Source organism: Oculina patagonica, chromosome 1, assembly GCF_052425735.1.
Source record: "Oculina patagonica isolate OP01 chromosome 1, crgOcupat, whole genome shotgun sequence".
Taxonomy (NCBI): Eukaryota; Metazoa; Cnidaria; class Anthozoa; order Scleractinia; family Oculinidae; genus Oculina; species Oculina patagonica.
This window is the reverse complement of record NC_135758.1, coordinates 17,486,323-17,510,351: the sequence shown is the minus strand read 5'-3', so window position 1 is coordinate 17,510,351 and position 24,029 is coordinate 17,486,323. Positions and strand designations below refer to the sequence as shown.

At 39.6% G+C, this 24,029-nt stretch overlaps 2 protein-coding genes and 1 long non-coding RNA gene across 3 annotated transcripts in view; 1 reads left to right on the top strand and 2 right to left on the bottom strand.

Moving 5' to 3' along the window:
* The window catches only part of LOC144659700 (uncharacterized), a 38,882-nt gene extending 15,701 nt beyond the window's left edge, over window positions 1-23,181 (bottom strand). Inside the window, exon 1 of the mRNA XM_078520196.1 lies at window positions 22,214-23,181. Coding sequence (XP_078376322.1) covers window positions 22,214-22,400 — 187 coding nt within the window. The 5' untranslated portion in view covers window positions 22,401-23,181. The remainder of the gene's footprint in view (window positions 1-22,213) is intronic.
* On the bottom strand, window positions 13,568-22,351 carry LOC144636785 (uncharacterized). Its single transcript, XM_078495989.1, has 3 exons — window positions 21,516-22,351; window positions 15,304-15,555; window positions 13,568-13,779 (listed from the first exon to the last, which is right to left on the bottom strand). The coding sequence occupies exons 1-3, from the start codon at window positions 21,745-21,747 to the stop codon at window positions 13,568-13,570; spliced, it is 696 nt and encodes a 231-aa protein (XP_078352115.1). The 5' UTR covers window positions 21,748-22,351.
* On the top strand, window positions 18,965-20,530 carry LOC144659718 (uncharacterized). The gene is made up of 3 exons (XR_013571949.1): window positions 18,965-19,092; window positions 19,138-20,013; window positions 20,365-20,530. It is a non-coding gene; the product is annotated as an uncharacterized LOC144659718 (long non-coding RNA).
* Window positions 23,182-24,029: the final 848 nt, after the last annotated feature.

The following is a 24,029-nucleotide window of genomic DNA, read 5'->3' as shown; positions in this document are numbered from 1 at the left end:
GAACCAGACGCTCCAGGATCCTCCAGAAGATTGCCGTATGAATCGAGTCCCGAAGGAATAGCCACTACAAATAATTCATACGTGAGTCCAGACTAGCGACTAACAAAATTTGTTGTCGCAACATTTGTTACTCAACAAATGTTGAACCGTGCATCATTGGCTTCCGACGCAAAAATTCTTCTGAAAATAAGCCCTGCCGGACAAAAGCTCATGGGCTTACATTTTGTTCTAGCTTTTTCTGATTAGAATCCCCTATTGTAGGGCTTGTTTTGTATTTCCCTTGTTGGAAAATGCACAGAGCAACCGTGTAGGACTTGTTTTGGTTTTTCATATCGTTACATTAAGAGAAGGGGGAGAGAAACTTTCTTTGTTACTTGACTCAAAAAGGAGACATAGCGGTGCCGGGCAACCGAGAATGCGCAGTAGCTATCGAATGGTCGCTAAGGGCGTAGTGAATAGCTTGACAAATTTCATTGTTTAGTTCGCATGCTTTGGTCTTAAGGTCGCGCAGGACCCTTGCTCATTAATAAATTCATTAGCCAAATTTCTTGACGGAGTGCTATCTTGTAAAGCTTTAATTCGCTACATTTTGAACATCGATTTCTCTACTGATTTATCAAGGATATCAAGGGATGATGGAATTACATCATGATTGTCCTTTTACTGAGAGATGACCGTTTACTGTAATGTTACAGTCTCTTAAAAGTTTAACTGCAGATATTGCGATTTTGTGTCCAAGGTTTCGGCTACAATAGCGCACCGAATTAGAAGATTATATAAACTAGTGATGAATCATAACTTCTTTTGTGTTATGACAAGAACGAAATTTTAGATTTCAAAAACTGCTAGACGTTATCTGCTTCTAAGAGAGTAAAAATGTGAAAACTAAACTTTGAAACGTGCTATCTTCAACTTGAGAACAAAATTTCAAAATTCGCTCTTGTCATAACACAATAGAGTGCACTAAGTTCATGTTCCTCGCGAATCAACTCCTGAAATTCTATATCAGCGGAGAAAACTTGGACCCAAAATTGCAGGATTTTCCACTTCCGAAGACCTTCCGAGTCAATGTTTACAACCGTCTTGTGCTATAGTTCGCAGCTGTGAATCTAATTATGATAATTTGCTTTGTTTCAGCGCACGGTACGCAAAGCTGAGAACAATAGCGTCTAATTACTCGTACAAAGAACTTTAAGAAAAACATTCTCATGAATATTTCGTTTGTTGTCGGCTTCAGTCGTCGCAGTTCGTGCATACTCTTTAAATGAATACATACATAATGATTTCAAGGGTCCTGCGCGACCTTAACCGTGCACAAAACACATTAGCTATTTGCATTTTGATTGTTTCTTTGAAGTTTGCCGGACATCAAAACAACAAACAGTGATAACGGTGTCCACTCTGGCAAAAGTAAGGCTTGCGAATTATACTAGTTAACTCCTCTGATTCTAAAATTATTTACAATTCAACCATGACAAATTTTTCGCTTGTTGTTGTACGCCACCAAAACATTCTCAGTGACGTGAAACATCAGGTGATAAATCTTGCTGAAAATGCAAAAACATCTCGGCGGCGTAAAACATCAAACGCAAACACCGCCACAATTCGCATTTCACACGCATACAGTCATTGATATTTAAATCTTTCTGAGAAAACAAAACTCTGGGTGACGTCTTTCTTAGCAACGGCTTGATTGACATAGATTCTCACCGTTCCCAGGCACTGCTATGTCTTCAAAGAAAAGTGCCGAGTTTCTCGTATTTCCCGCCAGAATAAATTAACCCGGCAACTGTAACCATTAGACGAAAGTGCCGAATCTCTTTTCGTTTATTAGACGAAACCCTTGCACAATCTTGCATGGCTTTCCTGTTTCGCATTCACCCATACGAGTTTTGCAGCGTAGCGAGGAACATGTCACAAAAATGCGATAAAAACACTTTTAAAATTGGTAACAATGCTACTCAATTCATGTCGTGAAGCCTGCAACAATCGACTCCTTGAAAGCCCCAATCTTCATACATTCAACTTGTTTCCGCGGCAAAATTACTGTTGATCTCGCTTTTACCGATATTATTTTCGTTGACTCGCTTTTACATTTGTAACTTACCACAGTCCACTTATGCTTTCGGCTGTCCGTCGGATATCCAATGTCGTATAACTGATACAAAAACACATAAACGCCGACTCAAAGTTGACCGTGTTGCCCGGAAAACTTATGAAACATTTATCATCGATTTAAGGTCGCAAACGATGCCGATATCGACAATTTAGCAAATAATATTCTTAAAGAAGATCCACCGGCACGTTTCAAAACCGCGAAAGCAGAAACTGCGTGACACAAGAAACAGATCACGTACACATAACTAGGACCGGTTTCATTTCACATTTCCTGGCATGCGGTGACAAGTTATGTACAAGATTAAAAGACCTCCTGGACAGAAATTTTTTTGAGGGCTAAGCTCGTCATGGATACACATTTGGCATGTGGACCAACCACTGAACAGAAAAAAAGGGTTGAATTGCATGGCAGTTGACTTCTTAGAAACTCATTTTCAGTCTTTTTGCCCACTATTTACATTTCGCGATTGCATCTTTTCAAAGTACAAACTTGAATCGATTACATATTAATTATATAGAAAATCAAAAGCCTCTTTAGGCCACCTCGTGACACACTATCGCCTAATTGCGAAAGGGAGGGTAAAGTTTGGTGAATGTGAACAACTGTTCTCTTTTTCGGTTGTACTCCGTGTTAGTTCTTTCTAATTGCCCGGGTGCATTTTGCCTTCTGTTCTACGCGGTTTCTTCTTGGGTTACACTTCATCTGCCTGTATGTAAGACCCTTGTATTTACAGTTTCAATTCAATCGAAAGGGTTTCTAAAACAGCTTTTCACACAGGCTAGAATCCTGTCACAAAGGCTAGGAAGACATTTAAAGAACGATAACGCAGGTCTGTATTGTACTTAAATCTGTTCAGTTGCCCCATGCGGTACTGTCATTTAATTAACCCTCCAGATTCCGAAGAATTCCAATGTAATCTTGCATTAGGAAAGTTGCATTAGGAATTCGAACAATTCTTACACAGGAATGCAGAAAGTCCCCACTATCATCACGTGGCACGTGTCTTTACTCTAGACACGATTTTCATATTTACAAAAAATAACTTTTACCAAAAGAGCTTCTTCAACTTTTTACAACTTTGCATCATATCATTATAAATTGAGTTAGAAGGACCAGGCAAAACAATGAACATTAGGCAATAACCTCTCATCTGTCGTTTTCTTAGACAGAAAGGGAGCTTTTCCACGAATAACCTTTAAACCCATCTTCCTCTAATTCGCTCTGACTTAAGTGTCGGCCTGTTATTTTTTTTCTTGATGTTTTAACTTCTGTCGGCTTTTGACAAACCCTTTGAATGACATGAGCTTTTATGGTCGATTTCTTGCGACGTTCGAAGAAACAATGCCCGCAAGCCCACCAGAAATCTTCTTCAGCGTTCTTCTGCCTATTTGCCTTGCGACGCATATTCACCAGCGTAGCTCGTTTCCCGACCAGCTTCAACAAACCTGGAAGCTCAGGCTGCTCAACAACATAATGAACCTTCGGTTTATGACCGTAATAGGTCGTGACCTGAAATAAATAAAAACAATTCATTTATTAGCCCTTTTTCAACAGCCAAGACAGAGGAATCAGACGTAGCTTGAGTTTACTTAAGCCTTAAAAAGACCCCTTAAAATCAACTTCACTCAAAGAGGGTGACACTTAATAGTTGTAAAACTAATAAACTTGTGGCCCTCTTTAAAAAAATTAAGTATAAAAATATTAACAATTAAAAATTATTAAAAACTAACTTAAAACAAAAAACTATATAAAATTAAAATTTAAAAAGCTAAACTAAACTAAACATGGATTAAGATCTCTTTGTGATGAAGATTTCTATCACAAGAAATCTTCACTAAATGAGTGTTAATAATATTTCAGGCCAGTTTGGGCCATCCTAATTGGGCAACAACCGTAGACTACTTTGCAGACTTTCTTTAGGCTCGTCACGCAACCATTCCCCTATCACGAAGGTCAACACTGTTGCCATTTTCCGCAGAATGAAGGGACTAAGAGTAAGAGACTAATGGTGGATTTCCACTGACGCGTAAATTTTTACGTGCGTGAAAAAAATTAGAGACAATGTATGAGCGGCCTGCGTAAACGTGTACGCAAGCCGTTCATACATTGTCTCTAATTTTTTTACGCACGTAAAAAATTACGCGTCAGTGGAAATCCACCATGAGAGAGAGACTGAGAGTCAACATATTGATGTGAAAGACAAAACTGAAAGACGTTTCTTGTTGTTGGTGTTTTTTCTTTTTTTTTTACAAGAGGCAATATCTTAATTTGCCTCCACTTCCAATTTTCATCAGCGACAAACTCTTTAACACTTTTAGGTTAAGCTACTTTATGTATCTTAGTACATTTTAATGTAAATAGTGTCCCCAATTAGTTTTTTAAAGCTAAAACCTTGACACTATAATAAAGTATTTCATTCATTCTGTATGACTGTATATAACAATATACGAAAAAACGATTATAATCCTTGGTAATATATACATGGGGGTGGGGAGGGTAAGGCTTAAGTAACAAACACTACATTCCTCCCTTCTTCGAATAACTCGTTGTGTTGGAAGTCAACAAAAACAGAAAAAAACCTAACCAACATTATATGCATGCAAATGTCTCTAAATGTCTTTTCCAAAACTAACAATTGCGGAACATTTTAAAACTGGCATAGGTACAAATGTAACACAACAACTAATAGTTCCAGTTCAGTTCAAAGTTCCAGTTCACATCTGGATCTAAAAGTTCTACCCTGTGACCATTTGAACGCAGCCTAGAACATAATCTTGAAATCTAGAGGGCACTCTCTTGACTCTTGACGAGCGTAGGGTAGTAACATCACTTTGTTCCATGGCATGTTTGTATTCAACTGGTTTGTCTTCACTTTCGATTTCACCGTTGGCCTGTGGCCATAAGGGTGTGGTTCTCCTGTGTTCAATTCCGTTCTCCTCCAAGTACTTCTCGAAATAGTCACTGACAAACTGCGGTCCATTGTCAGTCCTTAGGGACAAAGGAAGACCGTGAGTGACGAGAATCTTGGACAGTATTGATACAATCTTCTCAGAAGTAGTCGATTTGGTAAATTCCATCTCGAAGAATCGACTGTAGTAGTCCACCACGACAAAGACATAATCACCGGAAGGAAGTGGACCCAACAAGTCAGCCGATAGGTGTTGCCATGGTGCAGAAGGCAACTCTGTACGTGACATCGGCTCAGGTTTAGATGGTTGTGAAGCTAACTGACAGCCATGACAGGTCTTACAAGCTTTCTCCGCTTCTTTGTCGATGCCTGGCCACCACACTTTGGTTCGCAAACGTTGCTTCATTGATACAATTCCAGGATGACCTTCATGTGCCAACTTTAGTACTTGACTACGAAGTTGCTTTGGTATAACAATTCGAGTTCCACGAAGAACTAGCTTTCCAATTGCACTTAATTCGCCTCGCACAGGTAGGTACTCTTTGAATTCTATGGCATGCCACTTTCCATTCAAGAGACATTCTCGTACAATTTTCAGCTCTGGGTCATGTTCTGATGCTCTCTCAATTTCACGAGTTGTCAAGGCAACAGGCGTTGATTCTTGAGCTACCCACTTCACATACTCCTCTGTTTGGTCTTCGTCTCTTGACGACGGCACTGGATGCAGGAGGCGTGGCAAAGAATCTGCAATATTCTGAGGACCTGGGACGTATTTCACGGTAAATCTGTAAGGTTGCATTCTGAGAAGCCATCGCTCGATCCTAGCACAGGTCTTGGATTTAGGGGAGAAAATACATTCCAAAGGTTTGTGGTCAGTCATTAGTTCAAATTCAGCACCATATAAATAGGCATGAAATCTTTCGCAGGACCACACTATTGCCAAAGCCTCTTTCTCCGTTTGAGAATACCGGCGTTCTGTATCGGACAAGCTTCGGCTTGCATAGCTAATAACTCGTTGCTCTTCTCCTTGCTGTTGGATTAGTACAGCTCCTAATCCTACAGGGCTTGCGTCAGCAATCACCTTAGTCGGGGCATTCTTATCAAAGTATCCAAGTGTCTCTGCACTGGACAATCGCTTCTTTAACTCTTCAAATGATTTCTGTTGCTCCAGTCCCCACACGAAGGGTTCACCATTCTTTGTTAGCTGGCGGAGAGGTGCAGATACCGTTGCCAGGTCAGGAATAAAACGTGCAGTAAAATTGACCAGTCCCAGGAAGCTCCTCACTTCCGCAGCACTCGTTGGTTCCCGGGCGTCAACAACTGTCTTTAGTTTAACATCCGCTGGACCAATTCCACGTGCTGACAACACATGAATTCCAAATGCGACATCTTAAATTGACACTTGTCGCGGTTCAATGTCAACCCCTTGCTGCCCAATACTCGGACCACATTCTCAAATCTTCTGTCATGCTCCTCCTCAGTAGCTGCATGCACTATCACATCATCAAGGATGTTATGGGCGCCATCACAATCTTGCAGAACTTGCTGGAGAACCTTCTGGTACATCTCAGGCGCAAAACTTATACCGAACATGAGTCGCTTGTATCGGTACAGTCCTTTGTGTGTGTAAAATGTAGTGATATCTCTTGATTCAGGTGACAGCTCTATCTGATGGTAGGCAGAGTTGAGATCCAATTTGCTGAAAAACTTGCCCTGATTCAAATCTTGTAAAACTTCATCGATGGTGGGTATTGGGTAACGTTCCCGCTTTACTGCCATGTTGGCTTGACGCATATCGACACACAAACGGATGTCACCTGAGGGCTTGGGTACGACTACCACTGGTGATACCCACGAACTTGGACCACTCACTTTCTCAATTATGTCTAGCTTAACAAGTTCATCCAGTTTGTCACTCAGCTTATCGCGAAGGTGGTATGGAACTCGTCTAATTGGTTGTGCAATGGGTTGTACCTCTGAATCAATTGGGACTTTTAGCTGAAAATCCTTCAATTTGCCAATACCTTCACAACATCCGGGAAATTTTTCAAAAATGCTTGGTACCCCTTCTGCTCCATCTGTAGATACCTTTAGTGAGTTAACTTGAGGACCCAACTTCAAAACTTCTAAGGCAATGGCAGTTTCTCGCCCAAGGAGGGCGTGTCCCTCATTTTCAATAACAACAAATTCGACCCCACTCAACACTCTCTCTCCAACAGACACTTTTGCAGTAAATGTGCCTGCAACTTGTAATGGCTGATTACTACCATATGCAAATAACTTCTTGGACACCTTGCTCGACACACATTCAACCTTATTTGCTTTCAGGTACTCCCACACATTACAACCTATGACATTGCAACTAGCACCCGAATCAATAATCATTGTTACTGGCAAACCTCCTATTTTCACAGAAATTGTGCCATCACTTGAAACAATACAATCGTCTGAAATGCCAAAGGCATATTCACAGTCATCACTCTGCTTATCTTCAGCTTCTACTTGCCTTACATGATGAGGCGGACCATCCTTTCTTCTGGCATCTGGTCTACGTGGTCCTCTAGCTCCTCCATTTCCACGACCAGTGTTTTGTTTCTTCTTAGTTTTACACACAGCCTCAAAATGTCCAGTTCCCTTACACCATCTGCACTGTTTCCCTCTCGCTGGACATCGGTGTTCACTTGCTTTATGTCCCACATTTCCACAACAAAAACATTTGACATTCTTTGTGCTCGCATCTCCTTTGTAATCAGACTTTCCACTCACACTATTCACCTCACTACTGACCTCGCCACTTGCTCCTTCGATTGAACGTGCCTGTTTCTCAGATTCTTCCATGGACCAGGCAATTTCTCTTAATTGTGGCAGTGTCAAGGCTCGACCTTTCTGAAGTAATTTTCGACGGAGTTCGTGTGACAAACACTTGCTAATAACTTGATCACGAATTTGTTCATCCACAGCAGCACCATCTCCAAATTCACAGGTTTGGGCTTTCTGTCTCAATCTGGTCACAAACTGTTCGATGGTTTCGTTGGCCAGTTGACTCGTCTCACGAAAACAAAGCCTTTCATACGGAACATTCGCTTGCGGTTTGAAATATTTGTTCAAAGTCGCCTTCACTTTCTGATAACTATCTGTTCCTCCTTCTTCGTTTAACGTGAAATAAATATCTTGAACACTAAAACCAGCAGTATGCAGCAATAAAGCCTTCTTCTGATCGACATTCTTGACTCCTTTTCCAACAGCATACAATTCAAAAGCACTCAGCCATCTTTCCCAGCGTGCAGAAATACCAGCAGTTTCGGTACAGTCAAATGGCTTTAAACCTTGTGTATCGCTCAAATATACACTTGCCATCGCAGAGGATCTTTCCCAACGACCGTCCTCGTTGCCAAAATGTAGTGGATGTGCGGATTTAACCGTGGATGATCCGGATGTAACCAACAGTAAAAGAGAACGACGCCATTACACTCGTGTACATTTAATCATCAAAGCTCCAGTGTCATGCTGGGTAATATATACATGGGGGGTGGGGAGGGTAAGGCTTAAGTGCTACCGACTGGAATTTTCGAGAATAAAATTTCAAAACTCCTAATTCGCATTTCTTCATATTCACTCAAAAGAAACCCTTTGGTGAACTATTTACGAAAATGACATTTAAAATTTTCAAAGGGATTTTATATTTGAGAAAATCGGCAAAAGGTTAAAAGGCCGTTTTCGCGTCCCCGCCGCCATAAAATTTTGTCGAATTTTTGTGGTTATTCAAAACACTCGTACGAAAAGAAGGTTGAACTTATGAAATTTATCTTTGGCAGGTATGCGGGGCATCCAATATACTACACAGAAACCTAAAAATATTGCAAAACGATGCAATTAAACAGATCTTTTTTAAAGCCCGAAAATTGGTATTTTGAGCACTTTGGTAAACACTTGAAACAAGGGTAACTTTGGTGGCAATAATCGTGTCCTGGTACATCGAAATTTGGAATAAAAAATAGATCGGCGTCAAGTACTATTATGGTACTGTAACATATAAAAAATCCAGCCCGGGCAATTGAAAAACCACCCTTTGAGAGAAGTAAACGCATAGTGAATATTTCATGTATTGACTACAAAAATTGTCACGGTCACGCAACACTAGTAAACACATTTCGATCTGATTTATTCAATGTGTTTTAGTTTTGCTCACTTTGGCTACAGTTTATGCTCGAAAAAATCTACCTATCTTATGTATAATTTACTGTTTTGTATTCATATAAAAATTAATTTTACAGGATGGGATAATTGATCTGACCGCAAAAATACAAAGGTCAAGTTTCGTGTCATATTTACCGACTTTGCCGCTCACACTGTGTAACTCGCACTGTGAAAGAAATAAAACAATTCAAAGCAAAATGTCTTCACAAAGTAGTCTCGAAGCGTGTCATATTTTATCCTGGTGGTTCTGTTTCATTAAATTACTAACTATTTAACACTGTTAAAAGTTATTTTTAGTTCCGGCTGTATCGATTCTGTAAAGTTTTTCGAATACCTCAGTCTGTGTGTCAACAACATGAATTTTGCAAATACAGTATGTGTTCATAAACAAGATGATGATATTATCGACAAGCGTATCTATAGGAGAACATCGAAAAATGAAGTAACTGTGTTCAACTGCTTGTATATTTTCCTTTTAAGAGTGCGGGTCCTCGACTTGATATTATACGCCAGAACTGATACATGTACATGTTTACCAAGAACTGCAAGAACTGGAATTAGATGTCTGTCTGAATGTCTGTTGATTTACTGTTTAACAATAACAATAAGAAAAAAACACTCTTGGCTATAAAGCAAAAGATACTATACCACCAGCAGCAGCTTACCATACATGTCCAAACATAACAAGTAACGATTCTCGGCTAGTTGAGCAAATACCAAACACATTCGATCTCCCAGCCGTTGTCAGCCGTCGTCACGCTCTCCACTTCGCTCCACTGTTCCCAAGCTGTCTGCCTTTCTCCCGTTTGCAATTTTTACAAAGGTTCTCTGACTTTTTACCGCATTCACAACCAATCTCGACTCACTCTTTGTACCTCCAGACTCTTAAAATCAAATTCCATCCTTTGGATAGCGGGGAAAGGGAAGGTTATATACGAGTGTTGGTGGGAGGGGGGGGGGGGGGTAGGGGGTCAAGGTTTATTTTGTCATTGCTCTTATTGTCCCACAAAGTGACTGACCAGATTACCAGAATTGCAGAAGTAATCGTTACCTTAAGGTTGCTATTTTTAGCGGCTACTTATTTAAGCCATTTTTCTGAGCAAGATTTAGTGACTATTTAATTTAGCGATTTCAGAATTTGTTTTTTTAAACCAGGCCCTTGTGTGGGAAATGGTCTAGGCAAACTCTCTTTCGAAGAAAAAACTGTGGCAGCTACAATTCTTTTGCAATGAACTTGGACTAGCTGTTCATGTTCCACAAGTGAGGAAAAGGGCTCTTTATGTGGTCCTGTTGCAAAAACTTGTCCAGGAATGTAGTTGCATTAATGCGGGACCAAGTTAAAATGCTCTGTGTTCTGTTGCGTCTGCAACTATTAAAAGCAGTGGCGGATCAAGGGGAGAAGCCATTGGGCCCTGGTCCCCATTATTTTTAGGCTAAACCGAGGCCCACGGGACCAAGAAAAATCATCTTCAAGAGCTAATTTCAGGTCAGGATGATTGGAGCCCCCACCTACCTAAAGGTCTGGATCCGCCACTGTTTAGTACACATACCGTATTTTCTCAATTAAACGCCCCCGGCGTTTATTTCAAACTTGGCTCCGTGGATCCGGCGTTTATTTGAATGGTGCAGTTTATTTGAGCAAAATGTTTATTAAACAAGGGGTTTTAATCATTATTTGTGACAGGAATGTATCTTGCCATCATACCTTAAGCATATTACACCTCAAATAAATGCCTAAAAGACTTACTTACCACTCTACCTTGAAGACCCGGCGTTTATTCGGTGGCCGGCGTTTAATCGAGAAAATACGGTAAGCTAGCTCCTAATAAATTGTCCAATACTAAGTGTCGTCGTACTAGCCGTGCATTTAAAATTACTGTTTTATACACTCGAGTGACTTCTAGTACACGCATCTCCAAGCTACGTGAGATCCGACAAAGAATTGTGCCAAAGTCTTCCTAACGTTGTGTGGCCCTCTGCATTTAATCGTCCCACATATCCTAAAATAAGGCAAGGGGCAAACCTTTAAATACTGAAAAGTGGAGACAGGAGATGATTTCCGACCAATTTTTTTCTGCAAGGTTGGTCCTTTTCTTCTCTCTACTACAAGGTTTTTCTCGCTGTTTTTTTTTTTTTAAGTTAAACCACAGGGAACCCAAACGCTGTATTAGTTATTCATAATCTTAAAATAAAAATGTCCTTATTTACCTGCGTTCCTGTGTTTTTTTTAACCGGTTTTGGGGGCGATTTGAATCAGAGCGAAGGTGGTTTATGTTGCGAGTTTTAAACGGTAATCGATCTGTCGCAATGTCAATACGACACGCCTCAATTATGTCTCAAGTTTTACTTTAACTGTTATTATTAACTATTAACTCCCCTCGCGGGACCATTAAATTGAAACACGAAACTCCCCGCGAGGAGTATTAATAGTTAATGGTGTTAGTAACTTGAGTTAATAACAATTGAAACTTGAGGCGCGTCGTATTAACATTGCGACAGATCTATTACCGTTTAAAACTCGCAACGTAAACCGCTTTCGGTCTGATTCAAATCGCCCCAAAACCGGTAAAAAACACAGGAACGCAGGTAAATAAGGACATTTTTATTTTAAGATTACGAATAACTAATACAGCGTTTGGGTTCCCTGTGGTTAAACCTCTCTTCCTGAATTCCTGTCCACCTCAGTATCTGAGGGCTGAGGGCCAACCCTTAGCTAGTTTCCAGGCTGCTGTCAGTACAACATACCTCAAGGGTGCAATTTTTAACGGCTTCTAATTTCAGTGATTTGAGCGAGTAGCACGAAAATCGCTAAATTAAGTACGCTAAAATTAGTCTTCGTCAAATTTAATACTCGTTAAATTTTAGTACCTCCCTCCCCCCTCCCCAAAGGAAAATAAATTAATCATAGTCGACATCAAAAATTCTTCAAGAAATGGATATCGAAACTTTGTTCTTTCTGACAATGCCGTCTAGTGATTCTGTTCTTTTACTGAACATTTATTTCCATCTTAGCTATTACTTTATGAAATACTGGTTTACACTGGGTATTTTTTTTTTTTCTAGGGCCTGCTGATTTTTTTTTAAAAAATCTGAAAATCGCTAAATAATAACATTGTCGCTAAATATTGCTCAAAAAAATCGCTAAAATTACTACCATCTTAAACCTTAAGGTAACTGATTACTCCAGGTAATCTGGTCAGTCACTTCGTGGGACAATAAGATCAATGACAAAATAAACCTTGACCCACCCAACACCCGTATAAAACCTTCCCTTTCCCCGCTATCCAAAGGATGGAATTTGATTTTAAGAGTCTGGAGATACAAAGAGTGAGTCGAGATTGGTTGTGAATGCGGTAAAAAGTCAGAGAACCTTTGTAAAAAATTGCAAACGGGAGAAAGGCAGACAGCTTGGGAACAGTAGCCTGCGAACAGGCTCCCGAGTGGGGTTTTTACGCGAGCGAAGCGAGACATATGTTACTTATTGTAAGTTATATATTTGTTTATTTTTATAGTTATTATGATCCAATGTAATGCATTAGTATTTAGCAGTAATTATTATTAGTATCAGTATTTAGTAATATAGTAGTTTAGCAAACGACGTCACAAGCATTGTGCTTAAAACCCTTATCGTATTTAAATAAAGGATATGATTAGGAGGAGGAGAAAGTCGAGCAGTTGGCTAGGTTTTAACAGCATGAAAAATGCTAAAATAAAGCACGCTCAAATTCAGGGCTTGTTCTTTGGCGGATATATCATATACTAGGGACTATTTTGGGCATTTTCGTCAAATTCAAAAGTCCAAGAAAAAAATCTCGAGCCGTCTTGACTAGGAAGTTTACAGATTGTCTTTTTCATTTGGTTCCGGTAAGAGTTCACCGTTTTCAAAAGGGACACGCGTGGTTAGGTTCCAGATTGGATAAGAAGTATAGAGCTATTCAGTTAAGTCTCTTAAGAGAAAGTAATGCTGCTGAAAGTTTCGCAATCAAACTAGCACTTTTTATACCGGCTGGTTATAAACCGTTCTGTAAGCCGCTCTGCTGTTCTACTATTTAATTCATCGCTTACTGCAGTGATTAACTTTCTTATACAAAATTCCTTTTCTGGCGCGAAGATTCTGTCACTTCCTACTAAATGTTATTCATTTGGGTTTATCACGCCAAGCAAAAACAGGTTCCCATGCAGAAGATCAGCGGAAATTCGCTTTACATCAAGCGAGTTACGTGTTACAGGGAGCAGGCAAGTAAAAATGACATAAAAATTGCGCTAAATCTCAAGCACGCTAAAACTCAAAATGTCTAAAATATGAAAGCTTTACTGGGGTCTGCAAGGAAACGTCCACTTTGCTACAGTATAAATTTGCTCATGCTCCCAACCATCACTTGGACGCTTGAAATCATCTCATGCACAAATAAAAAACTACGAAATATAAACGAACCTTGTTTAATTCCAAGCCTTGGAAGAAAGTTATTCCTTCTCGAAAGGTCGCTCGCGTCGTGGTTGTCAGACCACGTAAACTTGCGCAGTATCCGTTGTTCCTTACCATTACTAGGCCAATCTAAGAACAAAATACAATGTATATAGTCAGTTAGAGAACTTAACTATCCTTGGTGTCACCCTTCAGTCTAACTGTAGGTTTACAGAGCAAGTAAAGAGCAAACTGTGTGAAGCCAATAAATGTTTGTGTGTACTTAGGGGGCTAAGGAAGGAAGGGTATAATCAGGACGAAATTGGTTTCCTCTTTAGATCAATCTTCCTCTCCAAGGGTATGTATGGCATTCATATATACGGAGCAAGTAAAGGCGATCTGAATACTGCACAATCCTTTTTAAAAGGTGCTTTTAGAGGCGCTATACCTCCACCTTGTACGATGTTCATGAAATTTTAGATCAGTATGATAAAAGTCGACTCAGCGCATTCATTGTACACTCATTTACCTCGAATTAGGCTGTCATCCGAAGGTTACGAAAAAGGGGGGGACAATTTCCGAAAATTAATTTATTTATTTATTCATGTAACTTTTGATATGTATTTTTATCAAATGAATAAAGACATTATTAATATCATCATCATCATCATCATCGGGGGAGGGAAGGGAGAGTGGAGATGACTTCCACTTAGGTCGTCGAAATTTCAGTCTACCATCTCATATCTTACGCGCGTTCGTGGAATAATTGTTAAGTATACCGCGAAGAAAGTGTTGCACACGATGGGAAGGTTAAGTTGAATACCGCATAATATAGAACGGCTTTCCTGAATTCTGATTGGCTGTATTTTCTATGGCATAGTAAAAAACACTCCTATAAAGCACTATATACCGCACTATACACTCCTTTCAACGCTATACAACCCTATACAGCACTTCACACTCCTATGCAGTACTATATACTCCTATAAAGTACTATGCACCCTAAAAGTTTACTCCTTCTATCTTTTTTTTATTCCCTCTATCATCATCATCTGTCCTTATCGCGCCATTGGACGCATATAATCTATAATCTTGCTCTAATTTGACTTTTACCCAAGCCTCAAACGTAGCTGTGATAATATTTTTTTGAGCCTTATAAGGTCAATACAACACTCTAACTTAGTTTTACTAAGTAAAAAAAAATAATTTTAACAACATTATCAAAACTACTGTCCCTTATCTGAGCTCGCTTTATAGCTTTCAGTTCAAAAGAAGCGTAACTGCAAGAAAGCATTCCTGCTGCGTTAATTTATTTCTGCTGTTTTATTCAGGATTATAGGCCAACTTTTGAGAGTTGTTTATGAACGGAAATTATGTTCGATGCAAGAACGCCGTCTGAATTAGTAGTTGCTTCAGAGTTCCTTAAGGGCATGAAGATTGCTGTCCGGCCTCCCTTGCAGTCAATGAAACGATTAAAATAATCGATTTAGAAGAATCTAAGAAGACAGTAAAGCCAGTGGACGAAAGCGTCTATGGCACCTTTTGGGGCCATTAACTGGGAAATTCTTCTTTGAAGTTCATATTTTTAACTGATAGTTCATTGTTTACATTCCCCGTCTTCTGCTGGCTATCACCCTCTTCACTGAAGATGCAATAAAAACATAAATTACTAACCTCCGGTCCTTTTCATCTTGTACCTTGCTTTAGTCGTAACTCTGAATGCTTCTGACTTAACAATTCCTTTCAAGCCTGAACTAAATTCTACTGCGACTATCATTTCCCATTTATTCCTTTGCATGACGTCTGCCTTTTCTAGCCAGTACACTGGATCGCCCTCTCGTGTCTTGCACACCGACCCAAGATCTACGGCGACAACTCGACATCTTGGGACACTTTGTAGAGTATTTATACGTAGTTCAACTGGACCTAGAAGGTTCAAAAACCTGTGTTAATTTATTATAGCGGGCAGAACTCTCCGCTATTTAAGGGAGCTTACAAATACACTATCACTTAAGAATCTTGGATTGTATCGCCTACGTGTACCACGAAGGATAGTTAACACTGAAGCTGCTAGCGAGGCGCGGATGAGACAAAAACGACAGAACAATCAGCGGTATTGCTCAAAACGCATGACCGGAAATAAAAACGTATACGAGGATTGTGACAATCGGAAATCGGGTTTGTTAGTTTTTGTTAGCTTTATCCCGAAAGCTAGCTCGGTGGCCTTTCAGGATTTTTTGTATACAAATAAGATTCGTTACTTACAGAAAATTTCAAAAAAATTTATGTGGTGGAAAATGTTTTTCATCTTCTTACATCCATTCAAGTTAAAACGCGCGTTTTAACATGTTAATATAACAATGAAGGAAAAAACAAAAAACGAAAAATAATTTGAGCAATATGCTCCCCCGTCTTGGCTCCCCCTACCCCCCATTCATACATGTTAAAACAAAAATCTGTAAGAGAGATTTTTGCATATCGAAGAAAATGTCAAATATAGGAATTTCGAAAAATATTTCAAATTCTGTCTTACAGATTTTGAAAAAAAAATGTCTGTAGATCGAGGTTGATGTATATTTAAAAATATCAAAAATTTAGGATAGGTCCAGGGACGGCGGAGCAGCTTTCCAGGTGGGGGGGCTGACTAGTGACTTTAAGTGGGGGGGCTTAAGAGACTTTTCTCTTATAATAATAATAATAATAATAATAATAATAATAATAATAATAATAATAATAATAATAATAATAATAATAATAATAATAATAATAATAATAATAATAAAATAATAATAAAAAAACATTTTTGTAGCGCCTATCCAGGTCTGCTCTAGGCGCTTTACAAATCGTTAGTAAGTCTTTATTTTTTCTGAAAAAGTGGGGGGGGGGGCTAAAGCCCCCCAGCCCCCCCGGCTCCGCCGTCCCTGAGGTCGTACGGCTAGATTTCGAAAAACGAACGACTAAAAATCGTTTCGTACGACCTCCATTTTGAGCATGCGCACTACTGCATACCGCGCGGGGAAAACCCATTCACTATCCTGCGCGCGCATTAGTCACTACGTGCACGATGTCACAGCTTCGTCGTTGGACTTCAGCGTTTTGCGTTGTTTCACAACAATTTACCTTGATGCTTAATGGATATTTGCTGGTAAATACACTAGAACTGAATCTATTGAAGAAAAACAGTCAAGCTGGACAACAAGATTGAATAGGAGACTTGTTCATTCTAAATCCACAATGTCGTTTTATTTTACGCCTTTCTACTACAACAACTTTAATAAGCTTATGCCATTTTAAAATTACGAAGCCTACGTAGCCGTCTTCAAAAAGTCAACTATTTTCTGAAGGGTGATAGCGCATTTTGTTCCTCGAGGAGATGTTCCGTTCGAAGAGGAAGGTGGTTGAGACAACAAAGCTGCGATGCCTCGCAGACCAGTAGACGTGTACACTTTCCTCAGGTCAGTCATGGTTAATCCTGAATCTGCCAATTTTTTCGCCAGGCTTCTTTTCACCACTGTTTGCCCGGTTTCACTATAAAGCTGGTTTTTAAATGTCCGAAGTCTGTCATGGGAATTATCGATATTTCACGTCAACCTCGAGTGTCGGGAAGTTCATCACTTGACTGTTGTTTATAATGTCTCTTGAAATATAAAGGTGTGGTTCCAGAAAATGTCCATACTCCTCCAAGAGAAGGGATTAAAAATTCCTGGGGGTGGGAGGGTTCTCAAAGACAAAAAAAAATAAGGAATTGTATGAAGCTTAATTTGAATTTCCAGAGGAGTACACAATGAAACAATGAAAATTATATTAGCAACCACGTAAAGGTGTCTTCGGAAATAAAACCTATTTACAACCTAAATAGCCTAACTCTGCGTTAAAACCTGTGAGTAAACACCTATTGTTTTTCAGATTAGTCTAAATAGGTTCTTACAGGTTTGTTAACACAAATTTAGGCTACTTAGGGTGCGTTTCTTTGGGAAAATCCAAAATTGGATCATTGATCTCAGATCATACGGATACTTTGCTCCCAAAGAAACGCAGAATCCGAAAATGGATTTTTTGCCATGACAACCCCGTAAACACATTTCGCACAGAACATAAAATATCAGCACAAATTTATTTTTTTGTTGAATGTATCCTAGCTAAAATAAGCTTAATTTCAGCATACAAAATCTTTTACAAAAATCACACGTTGAAATAGTTCTTCTTTAGCCTCAAGCACAATGTGGCGAGAAAGCATCTGAGAGCGAAGAATGTTTGCGAATGCAAACTTCACTCGTGACAATTTCAAAAGGATACAACTTCCGTAGGCACACGGTGGCTGTTCTAGAAAACCTGTATCCAGTTTAAAATGACACTTCATACCTATCAAGCTACCGTTTCCTTTTATCGTGAAATATTTTTGTATTTTGATCGAAATAACGCCTGAAAACTTACCGTATGACAGTGTTTACAAAGAGCGCACCTGTATTTTCACAGCAAAGACCGCTGGGCCATGGTACTTTTTTCGAATCCTTTCCCAAAGAAACGCACGGATCACGAATCCTAAAAATCCAAGATTAATCCATTTTCGGATATAGGTTCTTAGGAAAATATATTTTGGCCTTTTTCTTGTATAAAATTTGCATTACATTGAATCTGGGGCAAAAAGGCTTCCAGGTTACATATCTCCAAAGAGGATCCAGAACTAAACTAATGATAAAGCCAGGATTCGAGCCAGGATTCGAGCCAGGATTCGAGCCAGGATTCGAGCCAGGATTCGAGCCAGGATTCGAGCCAGGATTCGGGCCAGAATCCGAGCCAGGATTCGAGCCAGGATTCGAGCCAGGATTCGAGCCAGGATCCGAGCCAGGATCCGAGCCAGGATTCGAGCCAGGATTCGAGCCAGGATTCGAGCCAGGATTTGAGCCAGGATTCGAGCCAGGATTCGGGCCAGAATCCGAGCCAGGATTCGAACCAGGATCTGAGCTAGAATCAGAGCTAGGATCTACCCTTTTTTTCAGATAGAAATCTTAACCCTATTATAAAAGCTAACCGCAAGCACCCCAAGCTAAAGTAGGCTAACCGTAGTGCTATTTAGGCTAACCAGAGTGCTAGTTAGGCTAAAGGAATGCTATTTAGGCTAACCAGAGTGCTAGTTAGGCTAACCGAACGCTATTTACGCTAACCGGAGTGCCATTCAGGCTAACCGGAGCGCTTAATTAATAGTTAGTCCCATTTTTAATTATCCTAGCTCGAATCCTGGCTCGAATCCTGGCTCGAATCCTGGCTCGAATCTTGGCTCGAATCTTGGCTCGAATCCTGGCTCGGATCCTGGCTCGAAGTTTAGGTATCCTCTCCAGAATGCTATGTTGACTTATCACATTTTCCCAAAAGTAAATTATGTTATTTTTAAATAAAAATAAAACATAATTAAACTTATGTTTTAGAAAATAAGAACCTGTTTTCAAATTTCAGGCTAAATAGGTTCTTATAAAAATGGTATCTGATTTGCAAGTTTTAGCCTAACAGGCTCTTAAATGTTTGGTTCTTACTCCCGGGGTTTTACTGTGCAAGCAAAATCATGGCACTATTTTTTTTTAAATCAAAAGTACAAGACAGAGTAAAACCAACAAAATCAGTTACCAAGAGATTGAAATTTTTTGGTCTTTTTTTGTTTCATAAAGCTGGGGAGAAGGAAAGCATTTGATTTGTGGTGATGGGAGAAGGCGGTGTTTTCTTTTTTCTTCAGTCATGAAGGGGAGATGTATGCTTTTCCCTATGTTCAGTAGTAGGGGGTATGTATAATATTGCATGGGCATAACAATTTCCTGCCAGATCCCCATTGAGTGGTAATAATGAACAGTTGTTCCACAGCTGTTTTTAAATTGGGCATATTATTGTTTTCAGTAGTTCAATAAAGGCAGCCCATTTCTCTCTTTGTTAAAACTTGAAAAAATTTGGGCACAGAAAAGAAGTGTGTGATTTCCTGCTTTATTATCTTGGAGCATTGGTTACTTTTTTCTGAGGAAGATGGAGAGGGGGTGTAAATTCACACTGCTCCCTGTACTCCACAGTTACATGTACATATGTACAAGCCCTTCATTGGTGGTTTCCACCTTAGTCCTCGTGCTGTCAAAAATATAATGTTGGCCAATAGTCACATTCGCCCTTAGGATTTCTGCATCCCATCCTCTTTTCTTTCGTCGCCCTTGCCCCCTTTTCCACAAATATAACAGTTCCAGTACTGATGGGTACTTTTATCTGTTTACATGAATATCTTTTCCGCAAAGCTGGCATTTTTCGAGTTCCCTTTGGAGCTTTCCTATGTCGAGAATCCTAAATCCTTCCAAAGACAGATTTGTCTCTAGAAGCTCTTTTCTGTTCATGCTTCTTGTTGACCTTGTTGTGCAACACAAGAGCACAAATGTTTATTACTTCATTGAAGGAGTTGAAGTGAAAACTAAATGTTGGCACTTTTAATTAAACAATTTTTGGGTCTATACTAGTGAAAGTGATCCTAGGTCTATATACAGTGTTATTTTCGTACTGAAGCTGAAGAGTTTTAAGTGAGCGAGACAAAGCAAAAGAATAGAAGCTGAAGGTTGGGAATGTTTTGGGGAGGAAATCTACAACATTTTTCCCGGGACCGTCGCGGCAAAATTGCGGCGCGCAGAGCAAACAAACACTGCAGTCAGTCGTGGAATGTTGGGTAAAAATTGAACAATTTAATGAATTGTACACACAAAAAATGTTGAGGTAATCACCTGATCATCTCCAGAGTCTTCGTGGTAGAGTTGTTTGGCAGGAGGCTCGTTTTCTCTGTTCATCCGCATATTTATATGCATGCGTGAAGCTTGCTTTCGTTTCTTTTGCAGACGGATATCTGTTAGCGTTGTACTGGTGCTACTCTCGTCTTTCCCGGCTGCATACACTACACTTTTATGGCTTTCAAGCCAACCATACGCTGCGGCTGTTGTAGCAAAAAATAGCCAAAACGAAGGAAATGGTGATTCTTTCTCTTCGTGACTCTCTTCATTTGACGATGTTATTGATAAAGACCAGGTCATTCGGGTCACGCTCGTACGGGGGCAAACAATTTGTTTTCAAAACGTAAACTCCGACTACTTTTTAAAGGTAAGTTTTTCATGCCTCTTCGTGCTAGGGAATAACCGTTCACATAAAACTTACCGCATCGCCAACCAAAATTAAAAAATTTTCTCGCGGACGCTATGTTTGTTTTGGGTTTTCCTTGAGCGCTCGCGTGATTTTTGCTCACGCGAAAGGACTTACGTGACTGCTTTCGCGCGTGTGACCGCGCGTGTAGATTTTAATGCCTCAAAACTGTATTCGGCCACCTTAAGGCGGGACTTAACATAAAAGTTCTTTTTCTGTCGCTGTTCATGAGTTTTTTGGAAATATCTCGTTCGCTTTTAAAGCAATGCAAAAACCCTATGCTCGTCCCAAAAATCTATGTTTAGGAGTGTTGTGTAAAATTAGAGAAATAAGAAATATTGAAGATTTGATGTAGTTTAAGAATTAGAATTTGAAGTTTAAAATTAGCGGACGTACACCACGCAGTCCCCCTGACAACCTGGAGTGCTGTTGCGTGGGTGTTGGTGTTCCTTGAATATTTTTTTCCTTTTATTCCTTTTTTTAAATTACTACAAATTTCACTCAAATTTACGTTAAGTCCCCCTTTAAGCTATTTTTACAAAAACTTCATTCTAGAGGGTCCTTGAGCAGCACTACACCATTACTGTGGAAACAATTAGGACGTCGGAAACATCCTTAACAATTGCCCGACAATAGTATTATACAGATGTTGAATGGTGCCCGTTCTCGTGATCCGCTGTTAACAGAAGTAAACCCTTTCGAAACAATAAAAATATCACTTAATAATCGCTTACCAATAGTGTCGTGTGTCCTGATCGCAGCTTCGGCGCATCTCTGAGTATAAGCCCGAACACTGGTGATTTCATCAGATGCTCGCACCACAACAGTTACTTCTGAGTTTTCCAAGCGATATTCTAATCCGTTATTAGTTTTCTTGGTCTTTTTGTCGTAAACATCTTTGAGGTCAATTATTTGAATTTCTACTTCAACTTCTGGGGCCCTGTTTGACGTCTCACGACTGGGCATGAAGCTCGTTGTCTCGTTTCCTGCAGATCATAAAAATCAAGGAACACTAAATTCTACTAAAGCTCTTCAGATATTTTGTTACATAGCCAAAAGTCATTAGTCATTAGGAACTGACTCCAAAAATAAAGAAACAAGATTGTGAATTAAAGTTTTTCCTGGGTCCTTTATAATACTTGTGGAAGATACGCCGCATTGCATTATACATGATTGTAGTGCGTTTCGGATCGCTTCACTATGTTCAATAAATTACTCCTTATTTATGTTATTTTTAAAAAGGATGCCCGTGATATAAAAAAATAAGGAATAAAACGTAACACTGCTCTAAGTGAAATTACCGCCGAATATTGCTTCGCAAAAGCGTGGCTGCTTCAATTGACCACCTGTAGAAAGGCTTCGCTTGGCACTACCAATAAAATACTCCATATGATTAGGAGACAAAATACGATACACTTCAAAGTGTGCTTACCTAGCGCATAAGGAAAGAATGATTCAGTCGACGTTCCTCGTGTTTCCAGAATGGAGCTTAAACTGTGTATTTCTGCAGCTGTAAATGGCTCTGTTACACTTAGAGGATCAAATCCCAGCTCAGACTGGATAAACTTGTCAATATCGCTCACTGTTTCCTCCAAGGCGTCAATCCGGCGGTCGCTCATTTTGACAAAAAAATTATGTGTTGTCCTTCAAATTTTGGAATGCTTTATTATCTTAAATTGTGCTACTGACCACAGAGGAAATTATTTCATAACTACAATTGGTAGGAGATTACACGTGGTAGGAAGTAGGGGGGGGGGGGGTGTGAACCACTGAAGGAGCAGAGGGGGCGGGGAAATCAACGGTGGACGGCTTGACAGCGGAAGTGAAAACGGTCGATTGATTCTTATTTCTTATTTTCCAACTTTTTACAAGATGTGCACTTTCTTGTATCACCCTGGAGAAAAGAACATTTGACTTAAAAAAAGAAAACATTATTTATGTCGGACATACAACATAAGCTACCTCTGTTATGTCTAGCGAAACGTCTGGCATATTCTGTCATGTTTGTAGATAAGTGCGTGAAGTGTTCGCTACACAGACTAACAAGAAATTAGCAACGTATCAAAAACAAATTATGTTTAGACAAGCGGACGGCGCGGCTGGAGGTAAAACAATTGCCTCCTTTTTGTTTGCAATTTAAGGCTACGTCAATATTCCCTTTGCAAAGATCCCGTTGTTTAAGAAGATGAATACAAACGTCAATTTTTCTTGTATGCTGGTATTATTTGACCTGTGAACAGATTAAGTGGCAACACGGCTGCTTTTAATTATTTCTATTATTCTAATCTTATTATATCATTTATTCTGATAAGTATTATTGTAGTTTGCAGGCATACTTTTTGCAATTTTTTTTTAACATTTTGCAGTAGTAGTGATGGTATTAAAAAGTCATAAAGTCGATTGAATAAGTTCAGTCATCTCCTAGAAGGATCTCGCGATTGCAAAGAGAGTTTTTTATTTTGGTTCAGTTAAGACGACATAATTTTAAATTTGGACCTAAAACATTAAAGCTCTGCTCTGAAGCAGAGCTTTAATGACCTCCTACGCAGACGCTGAGTTTGTTACGCAACTTCGTTCCCGAAGCAGCAAGAAGAGGGGGCCTGTTAAAGTACTACTGCAAAATGCTAAAGAAATTTAGTTGCAAAAGGTATGTCTACAAACTGCAATAATACTACTAATCAGAATAGTTATTATAATAAGTACTCATATTTTGCTGTCATCCAACAGCGATTGTGAAAGAGAAAGAAACACAAAGTGCGGACGAGATATTAGTTAACGTTTTCATTGTCCCAAATCTCTACTCGATTGTTCAACCACCGCACCATGCCCCCCCCCCCCCTCCCTCCCATGCATCCCCGGCGCACCGCTGTCTTGGCTTGTGTTTGGGGCACATAGTTTACTCGTTTATACAGTCACCACAACAAATGTCAGAGTACGGTCAGTATAAATGCGGCGTGCAAGAGAAGTAGACGGACTCTACAGTCCCCTTCTGCAGTGTTTGAAAAAGTGAATTTTTAATTGATAGCAGTCGCGTGTCCGAGTTGTTTACTCTTGCATGCAATAATAGAATTAGGAAAATGTATAAGTACTGGTCCATATTTCCATAAATGTTCGTATATTTTAGTGAAAGATCTTTTCATTGCTACTTTTGCATGCTAAAGTAGCATAGGCATCGCTTAAAATCATCGACTTTAAAAGAAGAAATTAAGCAAGTCTTGTTTCTTGCCTTCAAATTCGAAATTTCGCCG